We start from the raw sequence: 24779 nt of genomic DNA, 5'->3' as shown, positions 1-24779 counted from the left end.
TATGTCAATTATACCTCAATAAAAAAATACACTCATGTTTATCAAGGACATTATTACAGCAGTATTCTATACAAATTAGTTACATTTTCCTTCTTCCCCCTCCCTCTTACATGTAATCAGTTACCAAATCCCATTAATTCTGACTTCTTCACCTCTTAACTTTATTGTAATTGTATAAAGTTAGTAACTCATCACTTTTTTTTTTTTTTTTTTTTTTCTGTACACAGGCCTCTCACTGTTGTGGCCTCTCCCGTTGTGGAGCACAGGCTCCGGACACGCAGGCTCAGCGGCCATGGCTCACGGGCCCAGCCGCTCTGCGGCATGTGGGATCTTCCCGGACCGGGGTACAAACCCGCGTCCCCTCCACCGGCAGGTGGCCTCTCAACCACTGCGCCACCAGGGAAGCCCAGTAACTCATCACTTTTCATTTCATTGCTAGATTTGACTTTCTCCAATTCTCCCCTCCACATCTAAGTCACAATTAAACTAATTAAAAATCTGACCACATCATTTCCTGTCTTAAAATTTGATGATTCTCCTCTACAGGAAATCTACAGGACAATGTCAAGTTTGTTAGCAGGGCTCAAAAGTTCACCATGACCTTCCCCTGCCTCATGTTCCAGCCTTACCTAGCTCCACTCTCACCCCTATGACTTCATATTTCAGCAAGCTGTATGACTTGTCATTTCCAACCAGTACCTGGCGCTTCTCCCTTCTGTGTCTTTATCAAGGTGTCTCTTCTGTCAGAAGGCCCTTCTCTAACTTGTAATTGCCTGATAAAATACTATGCATCCTTCAAATACCAGTTGGATAAGCCACAATTAATTACAATATGATCGGGACTACTTCTGTTCCTTATGTTTATTCACATTATGACATCATAATGTCCGTTTATTTGTCTATTTATGTCTCTTCTAGTGGACCTTAAGTCTCATTCATTTTTACATCTCTAGCACCTATCTGACATCTAGCTTAAATACATAAGGAATGTTTACTGAATGTATCTTAACTTTAGCTTATATGCCAGGCATGTGTACCCCACAAAACTCTGCAGGATTCCTCTCCTGGTAGAGTAACTATATATACTCTACAGTTCCTTAGTAAAAGAATCACATGCACCATTAAAAGAGAAAGAGGCAACAGTATCCTAATGCTGAGAAAAACATGGCATTAAGGTCAACTGTCCACTATTTGCTTCACTTAAAATATCAACCCAGTTCTACAGGTGAAATTTGTGAAATCCAAAACAGGTAGTGAAAGTTTGATGCTTCGTATGCAAAAAATCACTCCTCTTATCCCATTTCTGGTCTTTCCCATACGTTAATTTGGATAAAATTTCCTAATTGTTATTAAGACACACAGTCAATGCCACACAGTTATTAGATATATTGCTAACAATATCTGGTAATACTAGAATATTGTTTTTAAAAGGTAACTGGGCAGCAATGTTTAAAAATCCAACATAATTAAGAAATATTGATAAATATATATTAAAGTCCTATAAATTACTCAGTTATGCCATAACATGCAAAGCCTGCCACAAATATCTTTAGGACTAGGAAATGCAGTATTTAAAGTCTCCATCTTTGTCTAACATTGTTCAAGGAGGGACACCATATCAACTGAAAAAAAGCACTCTGGATACTACAGGAATCACCACTGTCTGGACAAGCTAGCTTAGTATCCATCAGTCTATCTGGACTTACCATGCCTTCAACACTGAATAAAAGAAAGGTTAGAAAATTGTAACTTAAAGCCTAGAATTGTGGTGATGCCGTTAAAGTGCAGACTAGTGGTAAGGCCCTACCTGAGGCAACCAGCAGCCTCATCAATTTCTACTCAATTTAGTTCAGCACCAGAATGGTACTAGGTACTGGGGATAGAAAAACAAAAGGGCAGATAACCTGAAAATAATATGACAATTGCTACAATGGAGATGTTCCCAGAGTTTAAGATGTTTGTGACATCTAGTAAATGTCACAAGAGAGGGGAATATGGGCTTGCTTTGAAGGATCAGGGAAAGTTTCTTTAGGTAGGTAAGACCAGATCTAACTCTGAAAGCTTGGACAGAAAAAAAAAAAAAAAAAAGCATGTATGTGCACTCTATCAACTGTAGAACAAAATTTCATTAGGGTACAGAACAATAATTCAAAAAATAAATTTGATTATAGTTCAGAAAATGTAAATCAATACCATAGTGGGGTATTTTACACTCAAAAGATTGGCAAACATTGTGTCTTATAATACAACTTATGGAGCAACAGAATGTGGATCAATGGAAACATGAGAAGAAAATATGGAAATTATCTTGTGAAGTCAAATATGTACATTATCTGCATCTCAGCAACTCCATTCCTAAAGAAACTATTTCATAAGTACCTTAGAAGATATGTACATGAATGTTCATAGCTATAGTATTTGTAATACCAAAAAAACAGACACTAATTGGATGGACAATGGAATGAGTCTACAAATTACAGTATGTCTACATAATGGACTATTAAGCAGCAGGGAAAATGAATAACATACAGCTACACATAACCTAGATGAAGTTTAAAAACATGATATTCAATTAAAAGTAACCCACCAAAGATAATATATCTTTGTTATAAAGCTCAGAAATGAACAAACTAAATAATGAACCGTAAGGAATTCATACATATGTGGTAACCTAATTAGAAAAAGTAAAGGGAGAACAATGACAAAATTCAGGAAAGTAGTTCTCTCTTAAGAGGGGTAGGATCATGATGAAGCCTACAGATAATTTAACGGTACTGGTACTGTTCTGCTACTTAAGTTCAGTGGTGAATTCTTAAACTTTCATTAATTGGCTTAATACTCTGCTTCATCACTTACATTTATATTACATATATTAATTTCTATGTGACAAATTACTACATAATAAAAAATTTTTAACCTAAATGGGCTGACTAGGGACACATAAATAAAAATCACCACACTCATAAATTGATTACACAAATAGGTAACATACTCACAGGATTGATTTCAACATCAGCAATCTCAATAGATCCACCAGTCCTAAGGTCTATGTCTTTTGCACGGTGAATAGCAATCTATTTAGGAAAAACATAAAACTCTGTAGAAACCACACTAAAATAGACTCATATACTGCTGAAGTATTACCTGGCATTTATATAACATTTTATAATTTAAATAATCATAACTTATTATAAATGTCACAAGATTTATTCTGGGAGTTATCATCCCATTTCTTGTGATGCAGAATTGATATTCCTAAAGGAGTGAATTTTCAACTCTTAAAAACTTCCATCACAAATGGGACCTCGTGAATTTGACTGAAGAGTTCTACCCATTTGCCTTAACATTATTGCTTCAAACTCTGTGTGAGCCTTTTGTATTTACCTAATTCCAAAGGAATATTCAAAATTAAAACAAGCAAGAAACTGAGTGCAAACACAGAAAGATACTAATGTCCAAAACAACCATAATTCTAATGAGAGCAGCTAAAAATTGCTGAGTATATGGCCCAAGTATACTGCTAAATACATTATCTCCTTTTTAATCTTCAGTATTCTGTTAATACCCTAATTTCCAAGTGAGGAAAACTGGGGCTTAAGGTCACAAAACTTGAAAGCAGCAGTGGCTAAACTTGAACCAAGAACTGCCTCAGCACTCAATTTCTTCCAAGAAATTTAAGACAGTGAAATAAGAATTTAGTCATGTAACTCCTACAAAATAAGAACTATAGATTACATGAACATATAATTGTCTAATCAAAATCTCAGAAGCACAAAAATATCATTCCCTGAAAGCCCTACCTGTACAAGAACAGGTTAGCAGTCAACTTCGAGATTTAAATCTAAATGTATATTAAAAAAAGAGATATGAGTGTATTTCACTCTTTTGATAGAATCAGTGGCATTGTTTATAGGTAAAGAAACCACAAAATACCATTTTTTCAGAATTATTAAGGAAAGTGAGTGCCATCTAGACAATCTTATTAACCGAATTGCTTAATTCATACTACTATATGATTTCTATATTTTATTTACAGAATACATAGTACCTAAAATACTTGACTAAAATCATAAGAAGCATAACTTAATGCTTCAGAGGTAATTACAAATCAATATATTGCTTCACTGATGAACGCCATATGTAAGTCTCAACACCCCCATGGCTGCCTTTTACTCACTTCTCCTTTCGTGGGTAACTGAAGATTCCAGGCTGCCATAACCCATTTACTACCCTCACCAATTGCTCGCTTGACCTTTTCATCTCCTGAGACTTAATCTGTACCCTGGACAATATCACCCGTCACAAATCCACGGCCTCAGAAACCATACATTCATCTGTCCCTCTCTTTCTCACAACCCTCTCTCATCCCTGCTTTCTCACCCATTTTCAGAGAATAGAATTCCACGATGTCACATGTGTGATGTTTCCCTGATCAGCCCCAATTAACCTGTCTCCATTTTCTCCGTTATTCAACAAAGTTTATCATTCCAACTTCTCATCAATATATTCGATCCACTTATACTCATCTTGATTTTCACAGGGGTAACAGAAATAACCTCTATCATCTCTAAGATTAATCCTTAGCCTTCAGACCAACATGTATAAGCAATGGCCTCTTTACTAGACATCTCTACATTGGGATGCAAAAGGTGCCTCAAACTCATGATTTCCCTCTAAAATATGCTACTCATCCTCTAATCTTTCTTCAAATGTTGTTACCACCTGTCTCACACTTGACTTACCTGTTTTATTTATATGTGACCCCTTTCAATCATCAAACCCTAAATATTCATCTCCTAAATTTGACTAGAATTTGTCTAGAATCCTACCTCCTGAGAACACAATCTTCTCCTGCCTGGACATCATCAGCAGACTAATAACTCTGCACTGGTCGCAGTTTAACACTGCTCTATAACCAAAGTGATGTCTGAAAAATGCAAATCTGAGTGTGAAACTCTCCATGCTTAAAAACTCCAAGCTCTTAAGATGAAATTTTGACTTCCTAAGTTGTTGCTAAGGACCTGTATGACTAAAATTTATACAGGCCTCTAAATACATCTTTCCCCACTATCATCCATTCAATCTATAACCAAGTCATGTTAAACTAAGTTTTTCATATCTGCCTTGTAGCTCTCCCTCTCCTCCCATATGCCTGAACACATTCAATTTTGTCTTCCTTGAATACTCTTTCCTCCTCTCCTCCCTCACCCCACTACTACCCCTTTCCTCTGGCTGATTCTTAACTCTGGTGTCTTTCAGATTTATCTTCCCCTAGGAAACTGCCCCTGACCATTTAAGCATGGGTTGCAAACCTCTCCCGTGTACGCCCCCAGCCTACTGTATTTCTCCATCATAGTACTTATTACACTATCTTTTAATTTTGAGTTGTTTGCATCCCCCATCATATTGTACATTCTTAGAGACCAAGGACCCTAGTTATCTTGTTCAATTTTGCATTCCTAGCAACGCAACAGAGCCTAACACATAATATGTGCCCAGTAAGTACGCATGGAATGGATGAATAAAGGAATCTCATTATAATATACTGTTAAAAAGGTAAGCTTTGTAAAAGCAGCATGGTTCTCTAAAATACAGTGGAAACTAATCTCAGTAAAACCTATATTTTAGTGGCTATGTTTTTTATTTTTTCCAAAATAATATACAAAAATTCTGCCCAAATATCAGACCATATACCACAATATACACTTTATAAACATCTTTCAATATATACTTTTGTTTTTGTAATTTATTTGTTTTATTTAATTATTTTTGGCTGTGCTGGGTCTTCGTTGCTGCGCACGGGCCTTCTCTAGCTGTGGCGAGTGGGGGCTACTCTTGCTTGTGGTGCACGGGCTTCTCATCGCGGTGGCCTCTCCTGTTGTGGGGCAGGGGCTCTAGGCGCATGGGCTTCAGTAGTTGTGGCGCGTGGGATCTAGAGCGCAGGCTCCGTAGTTGTGGCGCACGGGCTTAGTTGCTCTGTGGCTTGTGGGATCTTCCCAGACCAGGGCTCGAACCCATGTCCCCTGCATTGACAGGAGGATTTGTAACCAATGCGCCACCAGGGAAGCCCCCTATACTTCTTTATAAAAGTAAGATATAATTATTAGGTTGTTTATTTGGGGGCCAGGCAAATTGGTGTTTATTATATTAAGCTAAATATTATTTAAGAACTAATGATTATGGGAAATTGAAGGATAAAATGGAGGATATCTCTTAAGCCGTTCATTTTGATCTGATGATAGTGCACATATTACTTTTTTAATGTGAGTAAATGCACACAGTTGATCATCAAATTGAAGATTAAGAGCATTCCATTCCATGAGTTTATAATAAGTAAAATTTACTACAGACTGGTCTTATATGTTTTATTTATTCTGTTTAATGAACACTTAGAGAAGTCCCTAAAATCAAGGTAATACCTTTTCATTTACATAATTCCCAGAACATAAAATAGTAAAACATTTTATGTGTGCTATAAAATACAGATATTAACGTCATACACAATTTTCCTATGATTCCTATAGTCATTAAAGCTATTTAAAATTAGCATTCCAAAACTGATTATTTTTTCCTTAGGTATCTAATTAACACCATGGAAAAAACAATCCTTTGCTCTGTGACTAGTGAGGGCTTGTCACAAGTTAGAGATGCCAAATATTCCAAGTTCATGTGAAAAATGCCTCATATCAATGAAATGTATCCATTTCAACTTAGTAGAAACTTCCATTAGCAACTTTCACCAAAAATATTTTCTACAAATCCTCTTGCCAAGTTCTGCTAACCATTTTTACAACCGATGTATAAGTAAGGTTGTTTATTTTTTAGATTTCTAAAAACTGCACCTCTGTAGAGCTAACTCAATTAGAAATTTAGAATAGAAAAATAACAGAAATTTTTAAAATTACTCTTTAGTGTCATAATATTAAAAACCATCCCCATTAGAAGAAATCATTAAAATAAGCTTTCTAAGAATAAACATGTATATAACATTTTATAGAATTATACCTACTATTATAAATATCATAACCAAACAAATCCACAGACACATATATAAGGAGCAAACACACATATGCATAAACATACCTTTGCTCCTGTATCAAATTTTCCTGCTACAGTAGAAGTACAGGAGGTATTGAGAACAGTTAGCCCCCCCAATGGAATGATTCCTTGTGATGGAACAACATCAATCACAGACAAAAGACTCTGGTCACAAACCTATAATCAAAAATTTGCAGAAATGTCACTTATCCTTTAAAGTTATTGTTCCAAAGCTTTCATAGGAAAACTTCTAGACCAGTACATAGAGAGAGGACCTACAGGCACACAGCATGAGATGGTTTTGAAATAGATTTTCAAACACCAGAGAAACAATTTGAACTTCAACAAGGATTTGCACCCCTAACCCAGCAAACAGAACTTTTAGCAATGGCATCTTCCAATTCAAACAGGACGATGAAGGTTATTATCTGAAGTGTTTTCAAGCCTTTGCAAAACTTACAAGGAAAGGATGAGATTTATCTGTTGGAGAGATGCCAAAATTCTAGATACTATTTTGATAGCCTGTCTTTTCCCTGATCCTAAAAAACTGAAAGCAAAGTTAGTGGGGAGGCAAGATGATAAAGTAACCTACTCTTCTTTATTATTTCCTTTATAGCCTAATGTCTAAGATATCATTTTGACCTTCAAAAAAGTAACTTACCAAAAGAGTTAAGGTGTGGTTTGTCAGAGGCCAATTTAGGCTTATCTATCATGCCTTAAGTCAGAATAATTTGAAGGGAAATTGGTTAACATATTTTAGGGGATGAGGGAACAAACAGACTTCAGAACTAATTCTGAAGCAACAGAGTAGAAAAGGGTATCCTCCTTTGCTTGTTTGGGCAGAAGACATGTAAATACAAGCTTGAAAGAAAGATCTCAAATGCTAACCTCTACTGTCACTATTAGGAGATGTTAATGTTTCTCAGTTAAAAAAAAAAAACATCTATTACCAATTTAAACACCACCCGCCCCACAATTTAAATCAGGAGTAACAACTATAAATAGAATATCTTTAGAACGGTCTTGATCTAGGTCCCAGTTGCTACCGTAACAGTCTTGATGACAGAGTGAAAACGAGGAAAAAAAGGAAAAGCATGTAATTAAATACTGAATGTAACATAAACACTGCATATTTTTTTAAATGTTAGTTTTTTTGAAATCATCTTTTTTTCCCAATAAAACAAAATAACAGAAAGAAAGCAAAAGAGGGGTAAGAGGATAAGGAAGGGAGAGATTAAGGAAGGAAGGGAGAGATAGAGACAAATTTTATGGGAAACTAAAAGGATAAAGTAGATGAAATGTATTCAGATAAATCTGATATGAAATACCTAAATATTAGCATTAGTCAATCTATAAAGACTAAAGTATTCATGGCATAGAATTCATGGCAATAAATAGTTCAAATTATAATGTGATCTGATCCAAGTAAGATTTCCAGATTCTACATTACCTTGAAATAAGCATGGTTTGGTCCTACATTGTGAAGAATGGCTTTTCTCCAAGTTGTTAAACCTTGAGGGCTATCACTGAAGAGTATCCTTGGCTCTAAAAGAACGACCTTGGTGTGACCAAGCTAATAAGAGGAAGAAAGGGAACATGAAACTGAAATAACAGTAAACATTTTTTTAATCCCCCACGAGATAACTCAAACTTTTTCAGCTTCATAGAAATTTCTAAAATACGAAGCATTATCAGATTTTATGGTGTTCTTAAGAGAAAGGAAAAGAGTGGAATATTTACAATGTACTCCTAAACTGAGGAAGGCAGAGAGAGTAAGATAACTCTAAGGACGAAATAAATCCATGACTGAGAATGATGTAGATTAGTCACTGAAGGGGATATTAGAGACCATCTGCCCCACTACATACAAGGTGTTACCATGTGCTACACAAAAGGAAAAAGTTCAAGGGTCATGTAAGTATGGGAAATAACATGCCAAGAGAGATTATCCAGGCATGTTTCTACTAGAAGTCTTCTCATAGGGCTTAATATGCTGATAATGTACACTTTGCTTATCTGAGAATGGGGAGGTAGTACACTGTGATTCACAGAATTACTTAGGCACAGGACTCCCTCGCCCGGTCCTACACAAACCACTTCATAGAACTACAGCAACATAAAACACTTTTTGGAAACGTTGATATTATCCACCTCTCCCATTTTACAGGAAAGCAAACAGTAACCAAGGTGAACTAGAACCCAAGATTTCTAATTCCTCATTCAGTGCTCTTTACAATAGACCCTACTATAAATAATACATATTATTTCTTATTGTCTTAGGAGATTTTAATACATTCGTATAATTAGTTGAAGAACATGATTCGGATAACTGGAAAAATAAACTTTCAAACAAAGCTAACAAAAGATGAAATGGTCAAGTAAGTCCTTCATAATTAATGAAAAAACTTAAATGAACATTTTATTTAATTGTTTCACATTCCTCCTTCTTTCCTTTCTTAAGAGTAACACTTCACTTACTCTTAAGTAAGTTCACTTAAACTCAAGGGCTTGAAAAATTGGCCAAAAATAATCTAGTTCAGTACACTGACATCTCAGAGTTTAATTCTTAACCAACCCTAGTGTAGGGAAAGTGGAAATCAAATTTTATGAGAGGGTAATGGCAAAGGCTGTGGAGGCAGATCACTTTGGATATAAATTCCAATAGGGCATTTACTGCACGTGTGAACTTGTACTAGATAATTAACCATTCTAATGCTACATTTTCTCACCCATCAATTGAGTTATTAATACATTCCTTATAGAGTTGCTGTAAGGATTAAATGAGATAATACAAGAACGTCATTTTGCATCGTACCTGAGACACAATAATTAATAAATGATACCTTACGGTTATCAGGGGATAAGGGGGGGAGGGATAAATTGGGAGACTGGGACTGACATATACACACTACTATATATAAAACAGATAACTAATAAGAACCTGCTGCATTGTGCAGGGAACTCTACTCAATACTCTGTAATGGCCTATATAGAAAAAGAATCTTAAAAAAAAAAGACTGGATACATGTATACATATAACTGATTCACTTTGCTGTACACCTAAAACTAATACAACATTGTAAATCAACTATACTCCAATAATTCTTTTTAAAAAAAAATGATACTTATTATTAATGCTAAGTCTACATTACTAAATTGCTCATCTTTTACTTGTTAGAAAAAATACACATGGGGTGAGTATATGAGCAAATTTATATTAGTAAACTTGTCAAACACAGTTATGTAAATAACAGTTAAAGAACTGTATACATATGTTCACCAAAAGACAGAGAATGTTAATAGAAGCACTATTACATTAGCCAAAAATCTGAAACAATCCAAACCCTCATCAGCTGTGTGATGGAAAACTGATTGTATAGTCTAACCAAATGGAATGCTATTCAGGAGTGAGAATGAATAATCTGTCACCACATGTATCAGCATAGATGCATCCCACAAACCTAATTATGAACAAAAGAAGACAGGCATAGAAGAGAACATATGGTGTGATGACATTTATATACAGTTTAAAGCCAAAATTAATCTATGCTCTTAGAAGTAACGATTGTGATGATCCTGGGAGGGACACATAGTGACTGAAGTGTGGACTAGGGGGGTTCTTTTGTGATGCTAGTCATGTTCTGTTTCTTGATCAGGTTGATCTGGGTGTGAGTTACAAGGGTGTTACTAGTTTATAAAAAATAATTGAGTGATACATACTTTATAATATGTGCACCTTTCTGTAGTATACTATACTTCAATACAAAGTTGTAAAAAGAATTAATAAGTGATTTAAACATAGTGAAAGCAGCAGCTTATTTCAAGCCTGGGGCAAAGGAAAGACCCTATTGATTTCTAACTGCCACTTGCCATCATAAAAGTGGATGGATCTCTTATATCTTAAGGCTCTAAGCTTCTTCATAGCTAAAATATGTAAAAACATGATCATGGCCTGGAGACAGAGATGGGATTTAGTAAAACAGCATTGGGTTGTGTTAAATTACTAAGAACGTTGGGAAGGGAATTTGGTACACATGTAAAGCATATCCTTGGTAATTAAGAGCCATGAAGTTAAGGCCTTCTGGGTTCTACCACAGAAAGAAAGTTAAAATTACATATTGCAGCCTTCACTTTACTTACATTTTTATTATAAGTATATTCCATATGGAATATGGAAGAATTTTCTATATTTCCTTGCTATATAAATCACATGATCCATTTCATACTGAATTATTAATTACAACTAAATACAAAAAATGTAATAATATAATTTTCTCTAGTTTTCTTTGGCACTTATTAAAGAAATAATTTAATTTCAAGTGGCTCCCATGGTATTATAGTCTCTAGTAACAATCTAGTATTGTTGGCACAAAAGTTTTGGATTTCTGAGTTAATTCTAGATAATACAACACATTTTTTAGCAAAGTCTTCATTTATGGTAGAGAAGTGGCTCCAAGAAGATGTTAAGACACTTTAGCTAACTAAGTATTACATGTAAAATCAGTTTTTACTAACATAGTATATATACGCAACTATATACACATATGCATACTCAACCAATTTATAGCCCTCAAAATAAAAATAATATTCAAGAGAAATCATTACATGTGCAAGACATTTCAGTGTCAGCGTGTTTCCTTCATTGATGTGAAGAATAAATTCTCCCCTTTCCGGAGAATCAAATCCCAGCTGCCATGTCACTTCACATTCCAATAGGGAGTATGGCTCAACAGTGCCTACAGAGAATTTAGAGAGAACAAGAAATTTACCACATTTTAACTATATTTATTTTTTAATATCCAAAATAAGAGATGGCATAAACATGTAATGACATTTTATAACAAATTATTTAAATTAAACAAAATACAGGGAATACCTTATGCTCCAACTTTAATAGGCAGATCAAAATATCTGACAAAAAGTATGCCAATATATAGCAAAAAAATTTTAAATTTATCAATGAAGCAACACTCTAGGATTAGAGATAACTTTACATCTAGACAGTAGAAAATCATCTGCGATCCCTGATCAAATGTCCCCTCCACATTTCTCAACACTCTGAAACACACCGGACACTCATTCAGTTTCTGGAGGAAGGAATTATCATTACCAGAGGCTTTTTTTTGTTTGTTTTAATGTTCAAATCCCTAGAGATATAACTTCTGATGTAGCTATTAGCAATTAGCACATTTCTATAATTCAAATGTATTTAGAACCCAGGAGGGTATAAGGCACATTTACTGTGAGCTGCTTTACCTGTTTAAATTCATCATCTCCTTTGGTCTAAGAAAATAATACTTGATGTAAAGAATGACTTAGAAGCTCTTCCCTCAGGAAGAGGGGATCATCTGAGATTCAAAGGCACAGGATACTGAACAGAGACATGCGTGACCATCACAATAAACTTTGCCTTGAGTCAGGCTGACTCACATGCAACAGTAGTTTTCTCAACCTTGAAAAAGGTATAGTGCCTACCTCCTAGTTTTGCAGTGGCCACGTAGGGAGATAACAACACACATAAAGGGATTAACATAGTGTGTAATGCCCAGAAAGCACCCAGTGTCAGATATTATTATTAATACTCTTGAATGCCAATACTATAGTTGGCACAATAATTTATAAAAAGAAGAGAAACTACTCGTGGAAGAGCTAACAGTCTAGTTGGGATCCATCAGAATTATATTTGTCTATAAGTAACAATAAGTCCTGTTACAGTGGGTTAGGTAGATACGAGTTTATTTATCTTATGCAATCAGAAGTCCATGGGCAGGTATTCCAGGGCTGCCTTAACAGGTTGACAATGCCTTGAAGGAGCAATGCTCCTAGCTTCCCACACTGCCATTCCTTATCACGTGGCCTTCCTCTGTGTGGAAAGGTATCAAAGCACAGTCGTTAAAAAGAGCACAAATTCTCCGGTCAGACTCCCTGGTTCAAATTTCAGCTCTGACACTTACTAGCTGAGACTTTGGACGATTTACTAAACCTATGTAACACAGATTCCTCATACATAAAGTGGGGATAACAACTGTTTCTTAGAGAACTGATAAAGGGAATAAATAAGCTAATATAAGCAGAAGTACTTCAAACAGTACCTGGCATATAGAAGGGGGATGAAGCTAAAAGAAATTTCTGTCCATATCTCATTGGCAAGAAAGGCTGGGGAAAAGAGATACGTAAATAAGAACACTGCTTCCCCAAACAAAATGAGGGTCCCATAAAGAAGGGGAATGGATATCAGATAATCTGGGCTTAGTAACATCTACCACAACAGGAGATGGACATAAACAAATAACTGTAGGTGATGTAACAAATACACAATGGGAGTGGAAAAGAGGTTGGGTGGGGAGTTCTAAATTAGCCCAAGAAAGTGGAGGAAACTTCATCATAAGGAGATGGCATTTGAGTTGTGACTGAAGAATGAGCAGGAACTCTGCAGGAGGACAAAGTCTGCGGGAAATGTAGAAGTCAAGTGATGGCACTAGAAGTGAGTGATGTGTAGAGAAGACTGTGATGGGAAGTAACTCTGACAAAGAAGAGTCAATGCTATTTATAAAGACACCTAAGCTTTCAGAGAAGAGTTGAGAGCAGCACAAGGATTATAGATCCATGTTGAGAGGGTTAGCTTGAGGTCAATACTTTCCCTTCAACCAGCATGGCTATATATTTTTCTCCAGGAATATTATGTATATCATGGGACAGGAGAAATAAGTTGGATGGCTGAATTGAGCATGGCTGGGATTGGCAGGGAAGGTACTACAAACGGCCAAGGAGTGACAGAATTGAGAAAGACAATGAGAGTGAACTGACTGAAGACAAGGCTGAGGACTGAGTGGACTCAAGAGTTCAGTATGGTTAAAGACAACAAGGATGAACACATAAGAAAACAAGCAGAAACATAAACACTATCTAATGAAAAAGTCATATGAGAAACCAATTCTACCTTAGAAAACATCAATCCACTCTTCCATTCTCCCCTTATAATATCCACTATCCAAATACAAATCCAAAATGTATCATGCCTCAGGAAAAAAGGACAATCACAACATAAAATTTAAATTATAACTCTTCACTTTAGTTTACAAAAAAATAGAGAGGGATATGATTAAATGCATTATGTAGGATGTAAAACCAATTCTAGGGGCACAAAAATTTGCCACCCCAAAATGTGTCTCTTTGGCATGAGGATTAATTTAAGCTGATTATTATTATTATTTTTTTTTATTGCGGTACGCAGGCCTCTCACTGTTGTAGCCTCTCCCGCTACGGAGCAACAGGCTCCAGACGCACAGGCTCAACGGCCATGGCTCACGGGCCCAGCCGCTCCGCGGCATATGGGATCTTCCCGGACCGGGGCACGAACCCGTGTCCCCTGCATCGGCAGGCAGACTCTCAACAATTGCGCCACCAGGGAAGCCCTAAGCTGATTACTTTTAAGAAATAGAAGAAGACTCAGGAAGTTTGTTCTTGTTACCTCTTCCTTAACTGCCTAAAAGAATTTAGATAAAGGGCTAGTTCCCAGAATAGAGCTATCACCAGAGATACATGCAAAGAATATGGGCTGGCTATGATAGGGGAGACTCAGCTGGGCCTAGAGATCAAGTCTACTCTGTGTACCATGATCCAGGAAACATCTGTTTACCAAACATTTGCTTTTCCATCTGCATGTGAATTCCCTTTCTCACCTTTGAAGCCCCAATCCACTACCCCCAACATCCTCTTTTGTCTTTAGCTGAAGATGACATTTAAGGTGAGGATTTGGCCACTCTGGCAAGTTATGGGGTTTTCCTGGGTCTGTCTCACGGATACATGTTATTAAACTTTTGTGTGATTTTCTCCTGTTAATCTGTCCCATGTCAGTTTAATTCTTATACCAACTAGAAGAACCTAAGGGTAGAAGAAAACTTCTTCTTTTCCAACACGATATACAAAAGGGATGTAAGAAAAATAACTCAATAAAAAGATTTATACAGGAGACCTTCAAGATGGTGGAGGAGTAACACGTGGAGATCACCTTCCTCCCCACAAATACATCAGAAACACATCTACATGTGGAACAACTCCTACAGAACACCTACTGAATGCTGGAAAAAGACCTCAGACCTCTCAAAAGTTATATATATTTTTTTCCGTTTTCTCTTTTTGGGAGTATGTATACGTATGCTTAGTTGTGCAATTTTGTCTGTATAGCTTTGCTTTCACCATTTGTCCTAGGGGGCTGTCTGTCTGTGTTTTGTTGTTTTTTTCCTTACTATAGTTTTTAGAGCTTGTTATCATTGGTGGATTTTTTTATTGGTTTGGTTGCTCTCCTCTTTCTTCTTCCTTTAATGACTTTTTAATTTTCTTTTTTTTTTTTTTTTTTTGCGGTACGCAGGCCTCTCACTGTTGTGGCCTCTCCTGTTGCAGAGCAACAGGCTCCAGACATGCAGGCTCAGCGGCCATGGCTCATGGGCCTAGCCACTCCGTGGCATGTGGGATCTTCCTGGACCGGGGCACGAACCCATATCCCCTGCATCGGCAGGTGGACTCTCAACCACTGTGCCACCAGGGAAGCCTTGACTTTTTAATTTTTTTAAATATTTTATTTTATTTTAATAACTTTATTTTATTTTATTCCTTCTTTCTTTCTTTCTCCTCCCTTTTCTTCTGAGCTGTGTGGCTGACAGGGTCTTGGTGTTCCGGCCAGGTGTCAGGCCTGTGCCTCTGAGGAGGGAGAGCCAAGTTCAGGACACTGGTTCATCAAAGACCTCCCAGCTCCACAAAATATCAAATGGCTAAAGCTCTCCCAGAGATCTCCATCTCAAGGCTAAGACCCAGCTCCACTCAACAAACAGCAAGCTACAGTGCTGGACACCCTATGGCAAACAACTAGCAAGACAGGAACAAAACCACACCCAATACCAGAGAAGCTGCTTAAAATCATAATAAGGTCAGAGACACCCCAAAACACACCACCAGATGTGGTCCTACCCACCACAAAGACAAGATCCAGCCTCATCCACCAGAACTTAGGCACCAGTCCCCTCCAGCAGTAAGCCTACACAACCTACTGACTCAACCTTAGCCACTGGGGGCAAACACCAAAAACAATGGGAACGAAGAACCTGCAGCCGGTGAAAAGGAGACGCCAAACACAGTAAGTTAAGCAAAATGAGGAGACAGAGAAACACACAGCAGATGAAGGAGCAAGGTAACAACTCAACAGACTAAACAAATGAAGAGAAAATAGGCAGTCTACCTGAAAAAGAATTTACAGTAATGATAGTAAAGATGATCCACAATATGGGAAATAGAATGGAGAAAATACAAGAAATGTTTAACAAGGATCTACAAGAACTAAAGAGCAAGTAACAATGATGAACAACATAATAAACAAAATTTAAAATTCTCTAGAAGGAATCAATAGCAGAATAACTGAGACAGAACAGATAAGTGACCTGGAAGATAAAATAGTGGAAATAACTACTGCAGAGCAGAATAAAGAAAAAAGAATGAAAAGAACTGAGGACTGTCTCAGAGACCTCTGGGACAACACTAAACGCACCAACATTCGAATTATAGGGGTTCCCAAAAAAGAAGAGAAAAAGAAAGGGACTGAGAAAATATTTGAAGAGATTAAAGTTGAAAACTTCCCTAATATGGGAAAAGAAATAGTTAATCAAGTCCAGGAAGCACAGAGAATCCCATACAGGGTAAATCCAAGGAGAAATACACCAAGACATATATTAATCAAACTGTCAAAAATTAAATACAAAGAAAACATATTAAAAGCAGCAAGGGAAAAACAACAAATAACACACAAGGGAATCCCCAGAAGGTTAACAGCTGATCTTTCAGAAGAAACTCTGCAAGCCAGAAGGGAGTGGCAGAACATATTTAAAGTGATGAAGGAGAAAAACCTACAACCAAGATTACTCTACCCAGCAAGGATCTCATTCAGATTTGATTGAGAAATTAAAACCCTTACAGGCAAACAAAAGCTAAGAGAATTCAGCACCACCAAACCAGCTTTACAACAAATGCTAAAGGAACTTCTCTAGGCAGGAAACACAAGAAAGGAAAAGACCAAAAATAACAAACACAAAATAATTAAGAAAATGGTAATAGGAACAGACATATTGATAAATACCTTAAATGTAAATGTATTAAATGCTCCAACTAAAAGACACAGACTGGCAGAATGCATATAAAAACAAGACCCGTATATACACTGTCCAAAAAAGACCCACTTCAGACCTAGGGACACATACAGATTGAAAGTGAGGGGATGGAAAAAGATACTCCATGCAAATGGAAATCAAAAGAAAGCTGGAGTAGCAATTCTCATATTAGACAAAATGGACTTTAAAATAAAGACTATTACAAGAGACAAAGAAGGACACTACATAATGATCAAGGGATAAATCCAAGAAGATGATATAACAATTGTAAATATTTATACACCCAACACAGGAGCACCTCAATACACAAGGCAAATGCTAACAGCCACAAAAGGGGAAACTGACAGTAACACAATCATAGCAGGGGACTTTAACACCCCACTTTCACCAAAGGACAGATCATCCAAAATGAAAATAAATAAGGAAACACAAGCTTTAAATGATACATTAAACAAGATGGACTTAATTGATATTAATAGGACATTCCATTCAAAAACAACAGAATACAATTTCTTCTCAAATGCTCATGGAATATTCTCCAGGATAGATCATATATTGGGTCACAAATCAAGCCTTGGTAAATTTAAGAAAATTGAAATCATATCAAGTATCTTTTCCGACCACAATGCTATGAGACTAAATATCAATTACAGGAAAAAATCTGTAACAAATACAAACACATGGAAGCTAAACAATACACTACTAAATAACCAAGAGATCACTGAAGAAATCAAAGAGGAAATCAAAAAATACCTAGAAACAAAGGACAATGAAAACACAGCAACCCAAAACCTATGGGATGCAGCAAAAGCAGTTCTAAGAGAGAAGTTAATAGCAATACAATTCTACCTCAAGAAACAAGAAACATCTCAAATAAACAACCTAACCTTACAGCTAAAGCAATTAGAGAAAGAAGAACAATAAAGCCCCAAAGTTAGCAGAAGGAAAGAAATCATAAAGATCAGATCAGAGAGAAATGAAGGAAACAATAGCAAAGATCAATAAAACTAAAAGCTGGTTCTTTGAGAAGATGAACAAAATTGATAAACCATTAGCCACACTCATCAAGAAAAAAAGGGAAAAGACTCAAATCAATAGAACTAGAAAATAAAAAGAAATAACAACTGACACTGCAGAAATACAAACGGTCATGAGAGATTACTACAAGCAACTATATGCCAATAAAATGGAAACCTGGAAGAAATGGACACATTCTTAGAAGAACACAATCTTCCAAGACTGAACCAGGAAGAAAGAGAAAATATAAACAGACCAATCACAAGAACTGAAACTGAGACTGTGATTAAAAATCTTCTAGCAAACAAAAGCCCAGGAGCAGATGGCTTCACAGGTAAATTCTAGCAAACATTTAGAGAAGACCTAATACCCATCCTTCTCAAACTCTTCCAAAATATACCAGAGGGAGGAACACTCCCAAACTCATTCTACAAGGCCACCATCACCCTGATACCAAAACCAGAAAAAGATGTCACAAAGAAAGAAAACTACAGGCCAGTATCACTGATGAACATAGATGCAAAAATCCTCCACAAAATACGAGCAAACAGAATTCAACAGCACATTAAAAGGATCATACACCATGAACAAGTGGGCTTTATCCCAGGAATGCAAGGATTCTTCAATATACACAAATCAATCAATGTGATACACCATATTAACAAACTGAAGGAGAAAAAGCATATGATCATCTCAATAGATGCAGAGAAAGATTTGACAAAATTAAAACCCATTTATGATAAAAACCCTGAAGAAAGTAGGCATACAGGGAACTTTCCTCAACATTATAAACGGCATATATGACAAACCCACAGCCAACGTCGTCCTCAATGGTGAAAAACTGAAACCATTTCCTCTAAGATCAGGAACAAGACAAGGCTTCCCACTCTCACCACTAGTATTCAACATAGTTTTGGAAGTTTTAGCCACAGCAATCAAAGAAGAAAAGGAAATAAAAGGAATCCAAATTGGAAAAGAAGAAGTAAAGCTGTCACTGTTTGCAGATGACATGATACTATACATAGAGAATCCTAAAGATGCTACCAGAATACAACTAGAGCTAATCAATGAATTTGGTAAACTAGCAGGACACAAAATTAATGCACAGAAATCTCTTGCATTCCTATACACTAGTGATGAAAAATCTGAAAGAGAAATTAGGGAAACACTCCCATTTACCATTGCAACAAAAAGAATAAAATATCTAGGAATAAACCTACCTAAGGAGACAAAAGACCTGTATGCAGAAAATTATAAGACACTGATCTAAGAAATTAAAGATGATAAAAAAAAAAGGTGGAAAGATACACCATGTTCTTGGATTGGAAGAATCAACTGTGTGAAAATGACTATACTACCCAAAGCAATCTACAGATTCAATGCAATCTCTATCAAACTACGTATGGCATTTTCCATAGAACTAGATCAAAATATTTCACAATTTGTTTGGAAACACAAAAGACTTCGAATAGCCAAAGCAATCTTGAGAAAGAAAAACGGAGCTGGAGGAATCAGGCTCCCTGACTTCAGACTATACTACAAAGCTACAGTAATCAAGACAGTATGGTACTGACACAAAAACAGAAAGATAGATCAATGGAACAGGATAGAAAGCTCAGAGATAAACCCATGCACATATGGTCACCTTATTTTTGATAAAGGAGGCAGGAATGGACAGTGGAGAAAAGACAGCCTCTTCAATAAGTGGTGCCGGGAAAACTGGACAGCTACATGTAATAGAATGAAATTAGAACATGCCCTAATGCCATACACAGAAATAAACTCAAAATGGATTAAAGACCTAAATTTAAGGGCAGACACCATCAAACTCTTAGAGGAAAACATAGGCAGGACACTCTATGACATACATCACAGCAAGATCCTTTTTGACCCACCTCCTAGAGAAATGGAAATAAAAATACAAATAAACAAATGGGACCTAATGAAAATTAAAAGCTTTTGCACAGCAAAGGAAACCAGAAACAAGACAAAAAGACAACCCTCAGAATGGGGGAAAATATTTGCAAATGAATCAATAGACAAAGGATTCATCTCCAACATTTATAAGCAGCTCATGCAGCTCAATATCAAAAAAACAAATAACCCAATCCAAAAATGGGCAGAAGACCTAAACAGACATTGCTCCAAAGAAGATATACAGATTGCCAGCAGACACATAAAAGGATGCTCAACATCACTAGTCATTAGAGAAATGCAAATCAAAAGTACAATGAGGTATCACCTCACACCGGTCAGAATGGCCATCATCAAAGAATCTACAAACAATAAATGCTGGAGAGGGTGTGGAGAAAAGGGAACCCTCTTGCACTGTTGGTGGGAATGTAAATTGATACAGCCACTATGGAGAAAAGTATGGAGGTTCCTTAAAAAACTAAAACTAGAACTACCATACGACCCAGCAATTCCACTACTGGGAATATACCCTGAGAAAACCATAATTCAGAAAGAGTCAGGGACCACAATGTTCATTGCAGCTCTATTTACAATAGCCAGGACATGGAAGCCACCTAAGTGTCCACTGACAGATGAATGGATAAAGAAGATGTGGTACATATATTTAATGGAATATTACTCAGCCTTAAAAAGAAATGAAATTGAGTTATTTGTAGTGAGGTGGATGGACCTAGCGTTTGTCATACAGAGTGAAGTGAGTCCCAAAGAGAAAAACAAATACCATAAGCTAACACATATATAAGGAATCTAAGAAAAATAAAATAAAAATGGTTCTGAAGAACCTAAGGGGAGGACAGAAATAAAGACGCAGACGTAGAGAATGGACTTGAGGGCTTGGGGAGGGGGAAGGGTAAGCTGGGACGAAGTGAGAGAGTAGCATTGACATATATATACACTACCAAATGTAAAATAGATAGCTAGTGGGAAGCAGCCACATAGCACAGGGAGATCAGCTCCATACTTTGTGACCACCTAGAGGGGTGGGATAGGGAGGGTGGGAGGGAGACGCAACAGGGAGGAGATGTGGGGATATATGTATATGTATAGCTGATTCACTTTGTTATAAAGCAGAAACTAACACACCATTGTAAAGCAATTATACTCCAATAAAGATGTTAAAAGAAAAAGATTTATACAAAGAGGCAAAAACAAAAGTGAGTAATTATTATATGAATATTCTGAGCAGCAGAAGGAAAATGACATTAGAGAAATCTAGGTATATAATATATATTATGCATACTTTCCTCGATGCTATATCAAATAGATTCAAGTATTGTATCATTTGTGTTCTAAAAAAATTAAAAGTACTTAAAGCATGGGCTTCCCTGGTGGCGCAGTGGTTGAGAGTCCGCCTGCCAATGCAGGGGTCACGGGTTCATGCCCCGGTTCAGGGGGATCCCACGTGCCGCGGAGCAGCTGGGCCCGTGAACCACGGCCGCTGAGCCTGCGCATCCGGAGCCTGTGCTCCGCAGCGGGAGAGGCCACAACAGTGAGAGGCCCGCATACCGCAAAAAAAAAAAAAAAAAATGTACTTAAAGGCTAATGGTATTCATATTAACACTATATTCGGAATTAAATGTCTTTGTGTTTTTTGCTTTGATTTAAAAAAATGTAAGAGGTGTTATGAGCAACCCAAAGAAAAGAAAAGTAAATACTAAAATCTCCCTGTAAAAATAGAGTACTAAAAACCATGAGAAGTGTATAACATTGTAATTCCACTTTTGACAAATGAAGCATTTTCACGGCATTTCCATGGCAGCCACAAGGGGGAAGCCCAGCCACTCAACACTGGCCAGGATGCAGAAATACAAGGAAAAGTACCTGTGCACTGTGCTTTTCTGACACCCTTAGTGTCATATCACGTGCTTGATCAGAACCTATAGCTGGAATGCAGATAATGTAACTACAACTGATACCTCCTGTTCAAAAAAACTGGAGAAGGTTTATCTAGAATCTCTGAAATCTGCAGAAATATTTTCTTTTTCTTCTCTGATCATTTACTCCACTTCTTTCTAGTTTGGGGCGGGACCCAGTATTTTCAGTATTAATAACAACAACAACAAAAAAGAGCTTGGTCAAATGAATCTGCTAAATATTGATAGAAGTATACCTCAAATGCTTAATAAATTATAATCTGGGATTGTGCTAAATCTATCCAGATTAATAAAACGATTAAATATGGTTATATCAATGATCTCCAGCCATAATAAAGGGACAGTCCTCCACTTCCACTTGTTAAATTTGTCAACATCTCCACCTATATCTGCACTAAAATTAAGTGAACTTAAATTAATACTCGAGCTTGTTTATAACACTCCCTGGTACCAACACTGGTAGAGTTATATAGAAGTCACGATTTGGAAATGACTGATATTCACAGGAAAAGCACCTAAGGCAAGAATTCAATGAACCAGGACTCCTCTGTGACCTGAAGTATAGTCTACTTAGATCTCAAATGAAGACTATCTCTAAGTTAGAGATAAAGAGGGAGGGAGGGGGAGAGGAAGGGAAGGACATAGGGAAGGAAGGAGGGAAGGAATGTCCCATTGTCCCAAGACCATTTGTGATTTACTTCTACATTCTTATCACCGTTATACAGTACACACTCCAGATATGATTAATGCCTGAATACATGAATAAATGAATGTCTAAATCAAACAACAGAATAAACTATTACCTTTAGCTGGACAAATGGAAAATGCCATCCCTTTTCCTGTATTTATCAGTTGCCATTCAAATTTGACAAAATAATTCTGATGATTATACAACCTAACCATCCCCCTAAAACATGTTTTCACCAAGAAGCCTTGTGGTCTCAGTACCAGCTCATTAGCAGATAGCTCAAGTTTTACTGGCAAGACAACTGCCATCACTAGGATGTGCCCACCAGGCATATTGTTCACTGACAGGTGAAAGACCTGTAACACAGCAAAGGCATCCAAATTTAACTAACACCTCTTAACTGAATGGTAGAATTCAGTTAAATGTAAAATGTATATATTATTGATTGACATCAACAATTCTTAGTAAACAATATCAAAATAATTATGAAAGGTAATTAGACTACCATTGAAATATGAATCTACAAATCTACATATTGCTGCACATATAGTTTCTATGTTTGGGGACCAAACATAATATATACTACAATAATTGGGGTAAATATACAAAACGACATTTTGATTCTAGCAAACAGAAATTTGAAAATAAATCTTACTTCCAAAATTTTCCAATGGTGGGAGATTCAAATATCATTGAAACAGAAGTACTAGCTGTAGGTGGAATCACATATGAAAATTGGTTGGTTTTCCGAAGTTCTTGCAAATTGACATCTAACTGGATCAAAATATGAATAGGTAGCATATTAATAACATGTAATAGACGAGTATTTGTTGAGTTCATACAAACATCACCAAAGTTAAGGACAGAGAGCCCTGAAAAAATGAAGAGTTACTAAGCTTAATGTTGACAAACGTGTTCATTGACTTATTTAAGTTTTCATACTATATGCTGATCGATTAATTAGTTAAAAATAGTACTTAAAATAGTTACTATATATCAGAAATTATTAACAGAGCTTTTTATCTAAATGTCCATAATTTGAGATGATTGGCCAAAATTCAATACATATTGTGATTATATGGAAAATTTCATGACAAAATTATTAGCACTAATTATAACTCAGTACATGAATTTGCATACTCCTACACCCTCTCCACTCCCATAAATGCATTTATGTTCACTTATCCAGAACTTACAGAAATTGGTAACTTCCCATGACTCACTGTTTAAATTTTAAGTTTTCCCCTTTAAATGCCAGAAGTTTTTATATCATAACAATCTTAATTATGTCTTATCCTGCTTTTTTAACAGCTTAATTTAATTTTAACTGGTATACAGCAAACTGTACATGTTTAAAGTACAGAATTTCATAAGCATTGACATATGTATACACCTAAATACAGGTGAAATACCTGAAACGATCACTACAATGAAGAGAGTGAACATCCATCACTCCAAAAAATATACTTGGCCCCTTTATATAGTTTCTCCCTACCACAATCCTCTGTATTCCCCCTTTCCAGACAAACACTCATCTGCTTTATGTCATTATAGATCAGTTTGCATTTTCTAGACTTTAATATGAGTGGAATAATATAGCATGTATGGTTTTTCTCTGATTTCTTTCACTCAGCAAACTCTCTAGAGATCCATTTAAGATGTTTCGTGTGTCAACAGTCCATTCCTTTATATTACTAAGTAGTAGTCTATTATAGGTGAATGTTTATGTATCATCTGTTAACACTTTGATTCTTCCCAGGTATGGCCTGTTAAAATTAAGGATGCTAAAACATTTGCAAACAAGTATTTGTTTGAAAATATGCCCTCATTTCTTTTGGATAAATATCTAGGAGTATAATGGATGGATAATATGGTACATGTGTGTTTAAATGTTTAAGAAACTGCCAAACTGCTTTAAAGTGGTTGTATAACTTCATATTCCCACTAGCAGTGTACAAGAGTCCCAGTTTCCTCACATCTTCAGCAATAATTGAAATGGTAAGTTTTTCAGCCATTCTAATAGATTTATAG

At 36.3% G+C, this 24779-nt stretch overlaps 1 protein-coding gene across 1 annotated transcript in view; it reads right to left on the bottom strand.

Annotated features, from left to right (window-relative positions):
• The window catches only part of CFAP47 (cilia and flagella associated protein 47), a gene marked incomplete at both ends in the record, with an annotated part of 506613 nt that overhangs the window by 390389 nt on the left and 91445 nt on the right, over positions 1 to 24779 (bottom strand). Inside the window, 7 exon segments of the mRNA XM_082864365.1 lie at positions 2997 to 3074; positions 7084 to 7215; positions 8489 to 8611; positions 11644 to 11774; positions 22864 to 23094; positions 23097 to 23104; positions 23404 to 23620. Coding sequence (XP_082720491.1) covers positions 2997 to 3074; positions 7084 to 7215; positions 8489 to 8611; positions 11644 to 11774; positions 22864 to 23094; positions 23097 to 23104; positions 23404 to 23620 — 920 coding nt within the window.

This window comes from Leucopleurus acutus (assembly GCF_964270905.1).
Source record: "Leucopleurus acutus genome assembly, chromosome: X".
Lineage (NCBI taxonomy): Eukaryota > Metazoa > Chordata > Mammalia > Artiodactyla > Delphinidae > Leucopleurus > Leucopleurus acutus.
This window is presented reverse-complemented; position numbering and strand designations above follow the sequence as displayed.